This window comes from Ipomoea nil, unplaced genomic scaffold, assembly GCF_001879475.1.
Source record: "Ipomoea nil cultivar Tokyo-kokei standard unplaced genomic scaffold, Asagao_1.1 scaffold3056, whole genome shotgun sequence".
In the NCBI taxonomy this organism is placed as follows: Eukaryota; Viridiplantae; Streptophyta; class Magnoliopsida; order Solanales; family Convolvulaceae; genus Ipomoea; species Ipomoea nil.
In genome coordinates, this window is record NW_017619484.1 from 1541907 (window position 1) to 1559387 (window position 17481).

General features: G+C 35.0%; 1 protein-coding gene across 1 annotated transcript; it reads left to right on the top strand.

The window, feature by feature from the left end:
- Positions 1-274: 274 nt before the first annotated feature.
- On the top strand, positions 275-16571 carry LOC109164137 (histone-lysine N-methyltransferase ASHH1). The gene is made up of 10 exons (XM_019312924.1): positions 275-492; positions 3432-3496; positions 6066-6222; positions 7575-7661; positions 8420-8504; positions 8586-8679; positions 8806-9004; positions 9112-9146; positions 15149-15617; positions 16264-16571. Exons 1-10 carry the CDS (start codon positions 412-414, stop codon positions 16531-16533), a joined length of 1542 nt encoding a protein of 513 aa, XP_019168469.1. The 5' UTR covers positions 275-411; the 3' UTR covers positions 16534-16571.
- The last annotated feature ends 910 nt before the right edge of the window (positions 16572-17481 follow it).

Sequence of the window (17481 nt, forward strand, 5' to 3'; positions counted from 1 at the left end):
TATACTACATATATATATATATACACTGCTGCAGCTGCGGAACCCTCCAAGAGACCTGGGTTCAATTCTCAGGATCACTCAAAAGTTATGAGACCTACGCACTAGCCAACTGCGGCACCACCCCATGTTAATACTTAACAATGACCACAACGTCCCTGTACGTTCCTTAATTTTGTCGATATTCTATGTGGAACAGTTTGATAAAAAGGTTATAGTCGGAGGACCATTTTGAAAATTAACTCTCCATTTAATATAAAGGACTAATTTAAAAAGTGTATCACTGTATCAGTACAGCTTTATCTGCTTTAACCCTAGATTGTTTCCGATGCTCGGATTTTCAGTTATCCATGACTATTGAACTTAACCGTTTTGTGTAACATATTCTTAATTTTTTATAGTAATTGAGTAGCAATGAAATTCTTCTCGGTAGGTGAAAGCATGTCCGTCCAGGCGGGAGAGACGATGCAGTTGCAGGAAGAGAACAACTGCGAGGTATGCCTGATTTGTGTCCATTTTTTATTCACCCTTGGATTCCATCTTAGACATGTGATTTTAATCTGTTAATAATGTATGTTTTTGGTGTGGAAAAGAAATTGCTTTATGCGTTTAACTCTTGAGAACTCTGTCATTTAAAAATGGAAGAAATGGAAAGGCCATGACACGGGGAAGGCAAAATTACAAAGAAAATGCTATGATGGAAAGAAAAACATTGATCAAACGATGACTGAAAGGCACAATCATTGGAAAGGCTTTGGGGGGATGGTCCACTCCCTACTAAGCAAGCATTGGCTTGTAGACCAAGTCTAGGGTTGGATTGCTTAGGGTTATTCTTGCCCTTGTATATGTTTGGGAGATTTACTTGGGGGGTATATTCAGGGGTACTTGACAAATATCCATGGGATGAGTTGGCTCTAAAGTTATATCTAAGTCTTTAAAAACATATCATAATGCATGCCATTTACATATCATTGCTTACCTTTGGCTTGATTTGCATAGGTTCCTATGTGAAGTTGTAGATAATGCTGTTTTACTGTTTATACTTTATAGTTGCTACTCTTCTATTATACGTATATCTTTCCTATAATTACATGTATGATTAGCCACACTTGTGAAAAGCCATAGCTTTGTTGCATAATCGTTGAAGTGATCACAACCAATGTCACTATGATTTGCTCATGCTAAATGCAGTTTTCTGAGAATGTCAACCAAAGTGTTCACATTGGTTTAAATTTTATTGATGCGAAAGTGCAGTGAGAGTTGTGGTTATGTATTCAACAAAAAGTCAATGCTACCAACATTTCAAATTTAGGGTTAAAAATCAATTACCTCCCTTTGTGTTGCCTCAGTAACTCCTTAGCTTTAAGAAGCCTTTGATTTGGTCAGTGACATTATCCCTCTGCTGCTCCTCAATATGTTCGAGTATGGGCGCATGGGTTCTTCTTTCAATTGGCTTTTCCTTCTCTTTTGTTGTTTGCTGAATTGCCTTAGCTAGTCTCTGTCTCTGTCTCTCTGTTTTTTTTTTTTTTTTTTTTTTTGACATTGACTCCCAATAGACATAGATGCAAAGTTGTCTCTTTGTCCATTCAGAGACATGTTCTCAATTTCGGACTCTCTGTCCATGGCCTATTTTGTAATCTTTTATTTTTAAATTTAATTTAATTAAATCAATTAATATTTGAAATCTTTAGATAATATGTGAACTTCTCAAACTAAAATCAAGACCTTGGTTGAGGGCATGGAACATGAAGTGTGCCAAACGACAATACTCTTGTTCAATGTAATTGTTGTGTCAATATCATCAAAGGAGATATACTTCGACACAAATTGCATCTCATTGGCAGGTACCATATTGTAAAATCTTGTACAAAATGTCCCCAAGCCGTTAGAGAAGCAATGAAACACCTTGTTGCGAAGAAGAAACAATTAAAGTAACAAATGACCTTGTTGCTAGTCAATTCGATTTGACCTTGAAGTGTGCCAAACGACAATACTCGTGTTCAATGTAATTGTTGTGTCAATATCATCAAAGGAGATATACTTCGACACAAATTGCATCTCATTGGCAGGTACCATATTGTAAAATCTTGTACAAAATGTCCCCAAGCCGTTAGAGAAGCAATGAAACACCTTGTTGCGAAGAAGAAACAATTAAAGTAACAAATGACCTTGTTGCTAGTCAATTCGATTTTGACCTTGAAATGAAATTTAGAGGAGGCAATGGATCTTCGGTTGAAATTTAATAAAAAGGTAAAAGGGAATAAAAAAGAGCAACTCTTCCAATTTGGGATCTACCAGCAGAACAAATCATTTACATATTATTTTGAATCATAAAATTTGATTTTTCCACTTCATGTTGCTTTGTGAAGTATTTCCTGGCTAGTTGGCTTTGGACTTTAAAGTGATATGGCTTCTGGTGCTTCTTCTTCTTCTTCTTCTTCTTCTTCTTTTTTTTTTTTTTTTTTTTTTTTTTTTTTTTTTTTTTTCACTTTTCAATTTAAAAAAAATTTTATGATTAGCGCATCTACAGGTAAATGTTGGAAGAGAACTGTAGCTACCCCTTTCTTAAGTGATTTGTTGCAAGCATAGAGATATGGTCTAGGTAGAGCCCATATAGGTGCTGGCTCTCTTTGTGCCTAGTACCCTTGAATAATACATTGTGAAAGTGGTCTAAATTCCTCAAATAATACCCTCAAGTACCCTTATGGGTGTTGGCTATTTTGTATAAATAAAAGTCATTCATGTACTCCTTCATGTCCCTAGAATAAAGGGTCAGGTTTGTAATTTAAAACACCGAAGGCATTGCTTAAAAGGCTCATCAGATGAAAATCTCTGTGTTTGTATTATTTTGTTTTCACCAATTGATTTGTCTGGGTGCTGGTGTTACTGTGTTAAAACTTATTTTTTTTTTCATATATGTTTATTATACATTAATGCATTTTATTCTAAAACCTTCAGATTACGGAATATATTTTCATTATAATTAATGAATTATTAATGACTCTCAACATCTATATGTTGCAGCTCTGTTTCATTTATTTATTGGATTATTTCTCTTGGATTCCCTTGAGATTTAGACGATTAACACCTGGACCATCTTTTTGTTTTTAAAATTACTTCTGGACCCTGAGCTTTTATCATTTCATTTCAGGTTCATTTTCCACTATATACACTTTGCATTTCCATTACCAGTTTTGTTACATATCTTTCTGAGGACAGACTAGGAAAATCCCTCTTTTCACTGTTGACAAGGGTTTTGAGTGTAATTTCTAAAAATAAGAGGTTGTCTAGGTGTTACTGGACTCAATCTTAGGATGCCCTAGTAAAATTATCCCTTTACTTATTTATGATTTTTTTTTTTTTATTTAAAATAAGTAGCATCTTATTATTCTAAATACCTTAAATGACAAGGTGATAGTTTCTTTTCCTTGAAGGTCCAACTACCTGATGGAGTACCACCATTTATACATATCAATCAAAATGATTTCTTAGGACGAAAGTAAGCACATCTGTTTGTTACCTGTTGATACATTTCTTCACTGTATTTCTAATGAGGAATTTATTATCTGGCTATATTTTAACTACCAGCTTATAATTTTGATGAGCTGTGCTTTGAATTCTAAATATTTCTTTGATTTCTTTTTTCTTTTCTAACTTGTTTGTGATATATACCAAGGAAACTCATTCTTGTATTCTTCAATTTGGAATATCACTTTAGAGAGGATTTGTAACAGGAAATCTGAATTACTTGATTTATCAACACTGATAAAGAAAATAAATTGAATGATTCAATTTTAATGCTTTGGAGACAATTTAGGTGATTCATTAGTCTACTCCTTAAATTGTCATATTAAAATAGAAGTTATGAGGATTTCAAAGGACCTGTACCCATTCCGGCATGCTGCATCATGACATGAGAACAGTTAAAAACAGATTGTTTGCAGAATTCTGTTGTTTGAATTACTACCGAAATACCGAATTATAGGGAAGGTATTGTGAATTAATAAACTGAAAGTACTGACATTTTTCTATAAATTCGATCTTGTTATACAAATGCTGTATTTGCAAATTATTAGTTGGGGCAATGGGGTGGGGAGAAACAACTGATAGGATAGGCGTATATGAAAACGTGCCAATACCCTATAGGATAATAGGAAGTCTTTATTATAATGGAACTTATGACTTGTACCCCTATTCTCATAGGTGAGCCTCACTTCTAAAGAAGCCAACTTCAGCAGTTGGGCATTGAGTCAGTTGCAGAGGTTAATGCCAATTAAAAGAGTTAAGAATCTTTAATCTTATTAAAAGGTACCCAAGGGGGATACCATCCAATGTTAAATCAACAAAAAGGAGTTCCTAGGTTTGCTGTCATTTTAAAGTTCAAAAATGTTATCTGAACGTTTGGGCGATTACTTGATGTGTGACTCTGAAGTGCTACAGGAAAAATAGAAAAAATTGCTAATTGCTTGAAAAACCAGGAAAATACCCATGCTTTTAATAATTAAGCTTGATCTCAAATTCTAAACCTTCTACCTTGTGCAATTAATAAGAGATTTTAGGCTTGCATTGCTCAATTTCAGGTGACATAATCCACTGTATTATAAGGCATGCGGCATGCCATAAGCACACTATTTCTATATCCATGTTGCTTATTTTCTTTCACGTCTTTGAAACTTATGCTGCTGTACTGTATCTACTTCATTTCTCTATGTTGTTTACATCTTCATATATGGATCAAACTTCTCAGTCAAAATCTTTATATGTATTATGGCTTACGGCTTACGCATATCTTGGGGTGAGATAATGCACCACATGGTATTTCCTTGGTTTTCTCATTCCATTATTCTTTAAATTGATTTAATGGCATCGTTCACTTTCTAAAGGAAAAGAAAAAAAAGGCCTAATGATAAAATTTTGCTGGGAATAGCTTCTATGATTGTAAAAGGTTTTCTAGTGATTAGTTAGTATTGTTATAAAATTTCTTTCATTTGCTTTCCAATTGTTCACATAAGCGAAAAATCCAATAGAAAAACAAGTGTTACATCTATTAAATTATTAAACACCATCATATGCAAGAAAGAAGTCATTGTTCTCTACCTTTTTCCATTGTGTTTAATCAATTGATCTCTCTACTTTATCTCCTTCTATCAATAACTTTTGTAGAACTGTTTGGAGCAATTTAAATCAAAGAAGTTTGCTTGACCAAAAACAAGGAAAAAAGATTTAAAAAAAAAAAAAAAAACTTAAAACGGTAGAAATGGACGTACTGACTATTCAACTATTGGGTAATTGCATAATTGGCCAGGAAAAAAATAATGAACATCTTGGAAGCAAGCAAAAGGACATGCTGGCAGAAGCAGATGAAAATGGGATTAGGTTCAAATGATAGTTTTATAACAGTAAGCATATTTTTGCCAGAAGAAAATGGAGAAAGATGCATAAATTGCTTTACTTGTAATTGTTAAAAGATTTTATGCTATGGCATAAAAATAAGTTTTCCCAGAAAGTTCTTTGCATGCATTTCAGTCAACTGAACACCATAACCTGTAAAATATTTGACTTCTGTAGAATATTCTATTGCCTATTTTACCTAAAGTGAATGGGCTAGAAGAGTATTTATTAGCCAATCACTGATCTAGTATCTCCTTTAATATGTAGCTTTTTCTGATGTGAACTGAATTCCTTATTTCTTATTTGTTTTATTCACTTTGGTGAGTCCGCTGATTGCTGATAAGCACTGCATAACTGCATTGTTATAATGATACAGTAAGAGATACATGTTAGGTTTAGCTTAGAATCCAAGACTACATAGCCTTGTCCTTTCATTCTTGGGGTAAAAATTTCTGCATAGCAAGTTGTAATTCCACAATTACCTTTAATTCATTCTTCCATGAGTTTCTGGGTTGCTACCAAATGGTGAACCTTTTCCTTCAACTCTTACATTGTTGGTCTGTTTGTTAATTTTCCTGATGCAGTTACGACATGCCAAACTTAGTCACTGTTCATGTGATTAAACTGGCTTCACTATGGAATATGATTTTAAATCAGGTTCTTCTGATATTTTACAGAGCTAAAAAACTTAAAGATGAGGACATTGCTATTTGTGTATGCAAGTATGAAACCAGTGATCCTGAAAGTGCATGTGGAGAAGGGTGCTTGAATGTATTAACCAGCACTGAATGCACACCTGGATACTGCCCTTCTGGCAATTATTGCAAGAATCAGGTTAAGGAGTTTCTGAAAGCTTTATGCAAGCCTCTCTTTTTGCTTGTGTCTGCATAACTAAACTCTTGATTGCTGTATCCTTGACACTAAGTTAGGAAAGTAGAGTAAATTCTTGTTCAGAGCATGAGCTTTTGTTATCCATGTCTATGCTGTTGGAAAACTATGGGTAGTGCAGCTTAAAATTTTTCATGCTATAAACTTAAAAGAGTACTAAGATTAGCTGAAGCGTCATAATATGGTAATTAACATGTAAAATGAATAATCTTGGCTTTAGTCTTTTGCAATCACTGGATAAATCTTTAATCATACATTTAAGCATTCTCTTATCTCTTATTCATATTTATTGTTCTCTTTTATTCTTTGCTCAAGTTTTGTGAAATCATATTAGACATAGGAATCTGTCTTGAAATATTGATTTTGTACTCTGGAAGATTAATGCTGGTGCCACTAGGCATTATTATTGTTGAATAAATTAATCATCAGCATTCACATGATGAAAATCTTGCAAAGACCAAAGGATTTTTTCTTTTGGTTTTATGTACTATATATAAACATGAGGCATGTGAGAATAGCCTTAACAAATCCATCCAATCAAGGCTAGGGTCATTTGAAGATCATGCTTAGAAGAGCATTTAATGATTGGGTAGTGGATCAATTATGCGCACTGGTCTCGGAATTATACAACTGAGTGAAGATTACACATAAAGAAGAGAGATTGCAATATCTGTTTATAGACTAAAATTATCATGTTTGAGTCACTTGTGTAAAAAAGAGTCTAATTTGGTATATATGAGCTTTATGGAGTTTAAAGCTTTTTATTGCTCTGACTGTATATACAAACACCAGCTTGATGCCTAGCTTTTTCTGTATTACATAAAAATTACAGTAAAGAACATTTTGGAGGTAAAGCAGTCTAAAAGAAGCCTGTTGAGGAGAGTTAGTGATATGCTTCAGATGAATGAATTAATCATCTTGAAATGTGGCCATTAGTGGGCATGTAATTTAGGTGTGGAATAGGAGATACATTTTTTGAAATGCTGAATGTTGCCAAGGCTATATGTGACTGAGTACCAAGGAACAACATGCTGATCAAGTGCTATCTGTTCTAATTTGATACTAAATGTTAAAAATTTCAAATTTCCCTGTTTATGTCCTAGATCTTACAAGCCATTCCTGGCGTCTGGAGACTGGAATTACCAAGTCTATCTCAATTTTTTGGATTGTCATTAGGACATTAGGTTATATGAGTCATTTGTTAATTTAAGATTTCTTGTTAATTATGCCTCTCAAATTATGCATACAATGGATTGGAGGCATTTTATTTAGAATTGCTAGTATTTATTATTTTTCAGAGATTCCAGAAATCTGAATATGCTAAAACAAAGTTGTTTGGAACTGAAGGCCGTGGGTGGGGTCTCCAAGCTGATGAGAGTATAAAGGTAAGGTGCTTGAAGCCATATCTTCTTTCTGGTTTTTTTTTTTTTTTTTTCCCCAACCATTTATTGTGCATCTTAGGGTTAAAAAATGGAATTCTTTGTGTACTTTGGTGAATATAGGGAGAAATTATTATTTTAATTTATGTATCTAAGTATTACATTATGCTCTCTTCATAGGTAACTTCCTTACTGTGTATTTACAACCTTACTGATGTGGGTTGGCACAATATCCTTTTCATGATAATATGATTTAAATTGAATATTTTGGACTTGCAATGATTTTCCGAAAATTAAGGAAAGAAGGAACAAGACAATAACTAGAAAAAAGAACTAAAAGAGAAACAAAAAAAAACATAATCTGTCATTATTGCGCCTTTTCCACCACCTCTACCTCTACTCTCTAGCATCTTCTATTACATTGTACTCCTACTTATAGTTAAATTCATTAACATGTATTTACAACATGATTGTGAGATTGTGTGGTAGATGCATTATTTACAAACCAGTGGTAATACTTTATAAAATTGTGTGTGTGTGTGTGCGCGCGCGCAGATTGGAAGTAGTTTATCTTGTAATGTAGAAGCTTATGTGTCAAAGAATATGTATATTGTCTGTAGGCACTATTAACATGGCCATGGCATGAAGATAATTAATTTATGGAGTAGTTTTATATCAACTCTCTTATCATTACTCATCGTGCATATTTTCTTTCAATGAATGACCTCTTGTCACTTAAGTTTCCTTTCTTTTCATATAACTAGGCTGGACAATTTATCATCGAGTACTGTGGAGAAGTAATATCATCAGATGAAGCAAGGCGGAGGTCCCAAACTTATGAAATTAAGGGTAGTTTTTGAAACATTTTGACATCCTAGTCAACAAATTAATTATGCAGAATACAAAAACACTTTGTGTTGATTGATGCAGGCCTTAAGGATGCATATATAATCTCTTCAAATGCAAATTATTTCATTGATGCTACAAGGAAGGGAAGCTTGGCAAGATTTATTAATCATTCCTGGTAAGATCGGTCAATTCTCAAAATCATTTAAAATTAAATATATGTCCCTAAATTACATATTGTGTCTGTTGATTGTTCCAAATCACATGGCACTGAAAGAGGTCTTTTGTTTTTGGAACTTACCAGCCTACCAAATTGTGAAACAAGGAAATGGACAGTATTGGGAGAAACAAGGGTTGGTATATTTGCCAAGCAAGATATTTCCATGGGAACTGAGCTCACATATAACTACAACTTTGAATGGTATGGGGGTGCTACTGTTCGATGTCTTTGTGGAGCTCCAAACTGCTCTATATTTCTGGGTGCAAAGTCTCATGGTTTCCAGGTGAATACCAATAATAATATGAAGTAGAATCATTTTCCAAAATTTGAAAAATATGTTTCTTTGAGCTTGGTCTTTACTTTTCCTATTATTGACTTATTGTTATACAGGAGCAGAACCATTTGTGGGAAGAGGGAGATGACAGGTAATTCTAGTTGTCTTCATTGTTCTAGATAAAGTTGTCTTTCGATTTTGGTTGTCGCTCCAATTTTTAACCTATATGGATACATGATGGTTTTGTGTATGAGATGGCAAAGGCAGTAAAGCATCAGAAAAGAGATTCATAGAAGACAGGATATGTTTCTTCTCATTATGCAAAGGAAGAGAAGGTTATAGTGAATGTAGTTGTAGTGGTGGGTAAATAGATGGTATGGGTAATGATGGTGGTGCAAAGGTTAAGTAGATAGGGGTGATGGTGGGGTAGGTGTGCGGGTAGGTATGTAGGTGGTAGGAGTATATATATATATATATATATATATATATATATATATATATATATAAGTGGAAGTCCATGGGTAATGATAATGGTGATTATTGTATTTTCCAAATTCTTTTGTTAAGTTGGAAAAGTGGAAAATTGTTTTCCAATGGAAAAAATGAAAAACAGTGCAAAAAGCACTTCTTCTATTTTCCAATTTTCCCAGTTACTATAAATGCAACATAAAATATTCCACCCGGAATTTCACTGGTTGGGGATCGACCTCCTGACCTCACGTTAGGGTGGCCTTATGCATGACTGACTTGGCAAAGCCTTCATTGGCTGGGTGTGCATATGTATAAGTTTCCTAGATCGTGGGTGGAGCATTTCCAGCCATGAATATGATGAAAGAAATTAGGTAAGACACTGTATGGGATGTGATATATACTTCTATTGAGACAATGAGACCTGTTCTCTGTTTAGAAATTGCAGAAGGTTTGTAAATCTTTGGTAGTGTTTGGTTAGGTGCTTTACCCTTATCATGTTTGTTTGCCTACTTTTACTACCTTACTATGGAATTCAAATCCTTTAGTTAGTACTATTAAAAGTCATTACTCTTTCCTTCCCTTACTTTTGAACATTGGAATAACAAAATGAGGAAAAAAGAAATGAAAAAAAAAGAATAAAAATGTCATTCTTCATGCATTCAAAATGGAACTTTAATATATATGCTCATTTATTTATGTGTATATGTAATATATATTTTTTTATGTTTTTATATATTTATATATTTTAATTTCTATTAATTAATTAATTAATTAATATTTTTTTTTATTTATTTTGATTACAATTTCTATTTACTACCAAAAAAGAGGCTGCATATTTACTAAAACCCATTACAATTACTAAGTATTTGATTCCAATTATGATTCTTATTCCAATGTTTGAACCAAACGCTCCCTTAGTATTCTATGATCTTTAATACTTTGTTGTTTTCTATATTACAGCTATACACCTTGTAGCAAGGTTCATGCACAATATACTTCCCAAAGATTGATACTTAGGTTTTTATTTATCTAATTATTTATTAACTTTTTAATATTTTTGTTGGAATATGAGCAGTGTTAGAATATGAGCGGCCTACTCTTATTATTATGCCTTTATTATGCTTTTAAGTCTTTGGGGAGTGGAATAGTTTTAGACCTTTTATGTCCCTTCCCAATACTTGTTATCTTCCTATATAAAGTCTTGTAATGTGTTGTTCTTTCTAAGATGGAATAACAAGAAGATAGTTCAGGTTCCTTTTAGTTTACTTTTCAACATGGTATCAGAACCTCCTTGAAGGGCTTGAAAATTTCCAGATGAACTCACTGTGAAAAACAGTGTTCATCATCACTTTTCTATACTATCTCAAACTAAGAGCTTTATTCACTGATTTGGTGCCACATTCCTTCAAAAGAAGCTCCGGCGACACTGCTCACTCTTTTCCGGTCACGGTGGCTACCTTTTCCGGCCAAAATTTCCAGATCATCTCGCCTTGTTCCTGCAACACTACGGTGTTTTTCTCATATTTTTATGACAACTATGGCAGAACATAAAATTTCAAGCAGTGTACCAGCCGGGAAGTCTGCCTGGGTCACCAAAAATCAGACTCATGCTCTTGCATTAAAGTCAGACTCAGTTTGGGTCTTGGATTCTGGAGCAACTAATCACATATCTGGTAACCTTTCTTTTTTCTCCCATATTGATTTCTCAGGCTCTCTTCCTGCTGTCACTTTTGGCGATGGGTCAAAAGGAAAGGCTATAGGAATTGGAAAAGTTACTATTCATTCTTTATCTTTATCCAATGTTCTTTACATTCCCGGGTATCCCTTCAATTTGATTTCAATTAATCAACTTAATCAGTCTCTTAAATGCCTTGTTACCTTTTCTTCCGATTCTGTGATTATTCAAGATCGTCAAACAAAGGAAACAATTGGTAAAGGATATGAATTATGAGGTCTCTATCGCCTTTTTTGTTCTACCAATACCAAAATAGCTTGCACTGCTACTACTTCACCTCTCCTTAACCATTGTCGCTTAGGACACCCTGATCTCAATAAATTAAAACGTGTTCCTGGTTTGTCAAATTTAAAAACCATAGAGTGTGAATCATGTCAACTTGGGAAACACTCGAGAGCCTCATATCCTAGTAGAGTGAATAGGAGGGCCAATACCCTATTTTCTTTAGTTCACTCCGATGTTTGGGGACCATGTCGAGTTTCATCCACTTTGGGTTTCTCATATTTTGTTGTCTTCATTGATGATTTTTCTCGGTGCATTTGAGTCTTTTTAATGAAAAACCGTTTTGAGTTATTCGATGTGTTTAAAAAATTCTACAATGAAATTGTGAATCAATTTGGGGTTTCTCTCAAAATCTTATGGAGTGATAATGCAAGAGAGTATTTTTCTGACCCTTTCACCTCTTTCTTTTCCTCACATGGAATACTTCATGAATCTTCATGTGCTAGAACTCCTCAACAAAATGGAGTCGCCGAACGAAAAATTCGTTATCTTGTTGAAACAGCTCGTACCTTGCTTATTCATAATAAGGTTCTTAAGAATTTCTAGGGGCATGCTATGCTTCACTCATGTTATCTCATAAATCGAATGCCTTCTTCTGTTTTACAAAGAAAAATTTCTCTTCATATCTCGCGCCCACAAGAACCTCTCCATAAGCTCCCGTTGCGAATTTTTGGGTGTACTTCATGATACTTTTCCAGGACGTGATAAACTTGATGCCAAGGCAATAAAGTGTGTTTTTCTTGGATATTCTCGCCTCCAAAAAGGCTTTAAGTGTTACCGTCCTAAAACACACCGTTTTTATACCTCCTTCGATGTTACATTTTTTGAAACAACACACTTTTTCTCTTCCAACTCCGTTGAGTCTGATTTCTTAGGAGAACCCATTGAAATCACAGAAGTTCTCCCTGTTCCTACTTTCTCAGAACCAGTATCTCCCACTGTTCCTGAAAGGACCATACCTATGCCTGAAAGAATTATACCAACTCTAAACATCCAAGAGGAAGGGCATGTTCCACCATTGTTGTACACCTACCAACGACGCAATCATCAAGATTCCTAAGAGGGTAGACACCCAGTTGAGTCATGTCCTACATCACTATTACCCAATGATACAGTCCAAAACACCACAACACACTCTCCCATTGCTAGCCGAGTAGGTAAAATATCCACTCGAAATCCTTACCCTATCTATAATTTCCTTTCGCAGAAACGTCTATCTCCATCATATTGTGCCTTCATTTTTAGTTTGTCAACTGTTTTTGTTCCAAACAATGTCAAGGAGGCATTAACTCATCCAGGGTGGACTCAAGCAATGGTTGATGAAATGGAAGCACTCCATTCTTTTGGGACTTGGGAGTTAGTTCCTTTGCCTCCTGGTAAAACTGTGGTTAGTTGTAGATGGGTGTATAATGTGAAGGTTGGGCCAGATGGACAGGTTGATAGATTCAAAGCTCGACTTGTTGCTAAAGGATACACGCAGGTTTTTGGCATTGACTACACAGACACCTTCTCACCGGTAGCCAATATCACTTCTATCTGCCTCTTACTCTCAATGGCAGCTAATCGCCACTGGCCACTGTATCAGTTGGATATAAGGAATGCCTTCTTACATGGTGATTTGAATGAGGAAGTATATATGGAGCAGCCCCCTGGATTTGTGGCTAAGACAGGAGCCAGTCTTGTTTGTCGTCTTAAACGCTCTCTCTATGGGTTGAAGCAATCTCCACGTGCCTGGTTTGGGAGATTTAGAGATGTGGTTCAAAAATTTGGCATGATTCAAAGCAAGGCTGACCACTCTGTCTTATATAAACATCTACTTGGAAAAAGGCATATATCTTGTGGTTTATGTTGATGATATCGTCATTACAGGCACTGATAGTGAAGGAATAAATCAGCTTAAGAAACATTTGTTTCAGCATTTCGAGACAAAAGATCTTGGAAAATTGAAGTATTTTCTTGGTATTTTTGCTCAATCCAAACAAGGTATCTATGCGTCTCAACGAAAATATGTTTTGGATATTCTTGAAGAAACAGGAATGATAAATTGCAAACCAGTTGACACACCTATGGATCCAAATGTCAAACTTCTTCCAAGACAAGGGGAGCTCCTATCCAGTCCAAGTAAGTATCGGAGGTTAGTTGGCAAGCTACTGTACTTGACTATCACTCGACCAGATATCTCATTTGCTTTAAGTGTAGTTAGCCAATTTTTGCAAGAACCATGTCAAAGTCATTGGGATGCAGCCATCAGAATATTGAGATATCTGAAAAGATCCCCAGGTACATGCAGATTGGGCTGGATGTCCTTGGGATAGGAGATCGACATCAGGATATTGTGTCCTATTCGGAGGGAATTTGGTTTCTTGGAAAAGCAAGAAACAAGATGTGGTTGCACGATCAAGCGCAGAGGCAGAATACCGAGCAATGGCACTAGGATTTGTGAACTAATTTGGGTTAAGCAACTTCTCACAGAACTCAATTTCTGCAAGCTTGGGCCTATAAAACTAGTTTGTGACAATCAGGCAGCTCTACATATTGCCTCCAATCCTGTCTACCATGAAAGGACCAAACATATCGAGGTCGACTGCCACTTTATACGCGAGAAGGTTGCATCCGGAGTCATTGTTACCACATTTGTTGGGTTAAACGATCAACTCGCTGATGTTCTCACCAAATCTCTTCGTGGTAGAATATATTTGTGGCAAGCTGGGAGCTTTTGATTTACGCTCCAGCTTGAGGGGGGGGGGGGGGTGGGGGGGGGGAGTGTTGGAATATGAGCAGCCTACTCTTATTATTATGCCTTTATTATGCCTTTAAGTCTTTGGGGAGTGGAATAGTTTTAGACCTTTTATGTCCCTTCCCAACACTTGTTATCGTCCTATATAATGTCTTGTAATGTGTTGTTCTTTCTAAGATGGAATAACAAGAAGATAGTTCAGGTTCCTTTTAGTTTACTTTTCAACAATTTTAATCTCATATGAAGTCAGTGGATTCTGTGGGCTTCTCCTAGGATGTTATAACTTATAAGTAGGGAAATTTACTTTGTCATTGGACACCTCACTTATTCTTATGCAGTATGTAGGAGAATCAGGTTAGACTTAGACCTTTGTAATAGCTAGTAAAACATATGTTTGTACTATTACTATGAATTACGGTGTAACATTAGAACCTTTCTACTCTGACGTTGTGAGTTATCTCTTTGAATTTCACAACTGGTTTTTGACATGGGACCTCTTGCCTTAGCCAATGATAACACATGCAATTCTGGTGAGGCCCTTTGCAAAATGGCTTATGAAATTGTTTCTGTCCTTTAATCGTTCTCTTTTTTGTTTTGAATTGTTCTAGAACATTACTATTTTTTCTCTAGGAAAGAGCATGAAAACTCTTCTATTCTCCTGGGGAAATTCATTCCAAGCTGGCTATATAGTAGCAGGAAGCAGTATTAAAGTAGGTTCAACACTTGAAGAGGATAGCTGATTATATATTAGAGCCATTTTGCCTAAACCTTTGAACAAATTTAAGATTATAGTTTAAGTGCATGAATAAATTTATGATAGTTTGGTTGGTATGTGTCTGGGAATCCAAGTCTCTGCGAGTTGTTTGTACAACCATATTGCTTTATAATTTGTGTTCTTAAACTTTGGGATGTCACTGTCTTTATGCAGATATGAAGTCGATAAAATTCCCCTCTATGACTCTGGAGAGGATGAAACTCTTCTGAACCAAGCCGGAATGCAAAGTCATTCTGAACCTGAACCAATGGACAGCGGGAGAAATGTCTATCCTGCAATGATGAGTGTTATGGTGGGTTCTGAACGTAGTTTGGAATCAACTATTTCCTTGGAGGCACATTATTCAGGTCCAGTGGAGGCTGAAGCATTGAATGCTGAGGTGAACGAGTGTAAGGAAATATTTCCTAATGATTTGCAAGCTGGCTTTCACAAACAGAACTCATTAATACCTCGCATCCGAAATTATAATTCTGGTCGGAACTACAATGCCGGACCTGGTTTGTCAAAGAAGAAAGTGCCAAAGCAAAGGGCCAAGTCTTCTGGACGAAAGCAAGTAACTGCGGAAAATGTTGCTAAATTGTTTCCATCGAAGGATGCACAGGAAGAAATTATGAAGTATGAGGTATGCGCTAATTATTTTTGACAACTATTCTATTATGAAAAATTTATGTATTTCATTGGCCAATTGCTCCATTTCATTGCTGTTAAGAAGAATCCCACATTAAAAAAATAGAGCGAAATATATGTTTTTATAAGGCCTTGGGTTAGACTAGCTAATTGATTGGATTCAATCTTATCTCAAATTCACTGTTTTGCTGAGTTTATTTATTTTGAGTTTTATTTTTTTTCTCAGTTTAGTTCGTAGACTTATTTAACCCTTATCCCATTATAAAAATCTAAAATAGTACAAATTTGAAAATAATTAAATTTATATTGAAAACTAATTTTGTACATTGATGATTGAACCACTTAAAATTGAAATTGAAATAAATAACGACAATTCACTTCACTCAAAAGTTTTTGGGTTTGATTCTCGCTGTCAACGTTTGGTAGGCATTTGTTAATTTCAATATCTTTGTGCTGATAGTATGCCCTCTCCTTGCCTAAACTTTCATGTATAAAAAAAAATGGCAGATCCTTCCCTGGACAATTATAAGAGGGATGATAACTTATTAGAAATTAGAACCAAATATAAATTCTTATTTCTTGATGGAAATTTTACTTGAAACTTTCCTTGATTTATCCATGGATGTTATTATTTGATTCAGGAGATGAGAAATAAGGCCAATTTGGCACTCAATTCCTTGTACACTGAAATTCGCCCCGCCATTGAGGAACATGAACGCGATAGCCAGGATAGTGTGCCTACGAGCGTAGCAGAGAAGTGGATTGGAGCAAGTTGCTTAAAAATGAAATCAGAATTTGATTTTTACTTCTCCGTGGTGAAGAACGTCATGTGCCCTCCACAAATGCCCATTGCCATGGCCTCCGGGGAAGGTGATGATCTGGACCAAGTGAAGCAGTTGACAAATGAGTAAGTTCATATACGAGTGGCATAAATGAAAAAAAAAAAAAACAAAATTCTTAAAAGATGTTTCAATATTAGGGTGAATGTTTATATTTCAACTTTAGTACTGCATACTTTGGGACTATTATTGTCACCCAAGAATTAGAATTTTGAGAAAAAGAAATGACCTGTTGGGAGTGTAAACTTGTGTTACTAATTGAAATTAGGGATAATGACGCTTTTGGTCCCTCAATTATTTTACTTTTAGAAATTTAGTTCATGTCAATTGATTTGAACAAAATTAGTCCTTTAATTGTCTATAATATGTCACATTTAATACCTGGTATTATATAATTAGAAAATTTATTATTAATTTCTTTTTCATAAGTTTATATTTTTCAATTACTCTAAACCATTAAAAAAAATACCTCCGCCGTTTGTCTTCTATTTAATATCATCAAAACCAATACCAGAGCTTTGTTCAGAGTCAGAAATTTTGTGACATAAGAAGCTACGCTAGCTGCCAACAACAATGGCGGCCGGAGACCCTCGGCTACCCAAAATCTTTTGAAAAGCTGTGTAAAGACAAAAGCGAGTGAATTCTATTTTTGGTCTTACTGGTATAGGGGTCATTTTAATTTTAGTCCATCATAATTATTTTTGTCACATTGCATCCACTATTATTAAAAGTGGTCTAATTTTAGTCCATGAAAAATATAAAAATGAACTAAAATTGGAACACTTTTAATAATAGTGGATGCAATGTGGAAAAAATAATTATGATGAACTAAAATTGAAAAAGTCTATAACAATAGGACCAAAAATGAAATTCACTCGACAAAAGCTTTAGCCCATACCGCCGCGCCCCTCCTTTCACTTTCATTCCTTACGCCCTGCCTCCCCAAGAGGTAATTAAACCACTTTTTTGTTTTCTGCAATTTCACTAAGGCCCTGTTTGGTAAAATGGCTGTTAGCTGAT

Bases quoted from the DNA above. Each gene is read 5' to 3' on its own strand.
- LOC109164137 (XM_019312924.1), top strand. From the start codon at position 412: ATGAAATTCTTCTCGGTAGGTGAAAGCATGTCCGTCCAGGCGGGAGAG. The intron at 493-3,431 runs GTATGCCTGATT...TTTTCCTTGAAG, and splicing joins AGGAAGAGAACAACTGCGAG to GTCCAACTACCTGATGGAGT. The intron at 8,505-8,585 runs GTAGTTTTTGAA...TGATTGATGCAG, and splicing joins CCAAACTTATGAAATTAAGG to GCCTTAAGGATGCATATATA.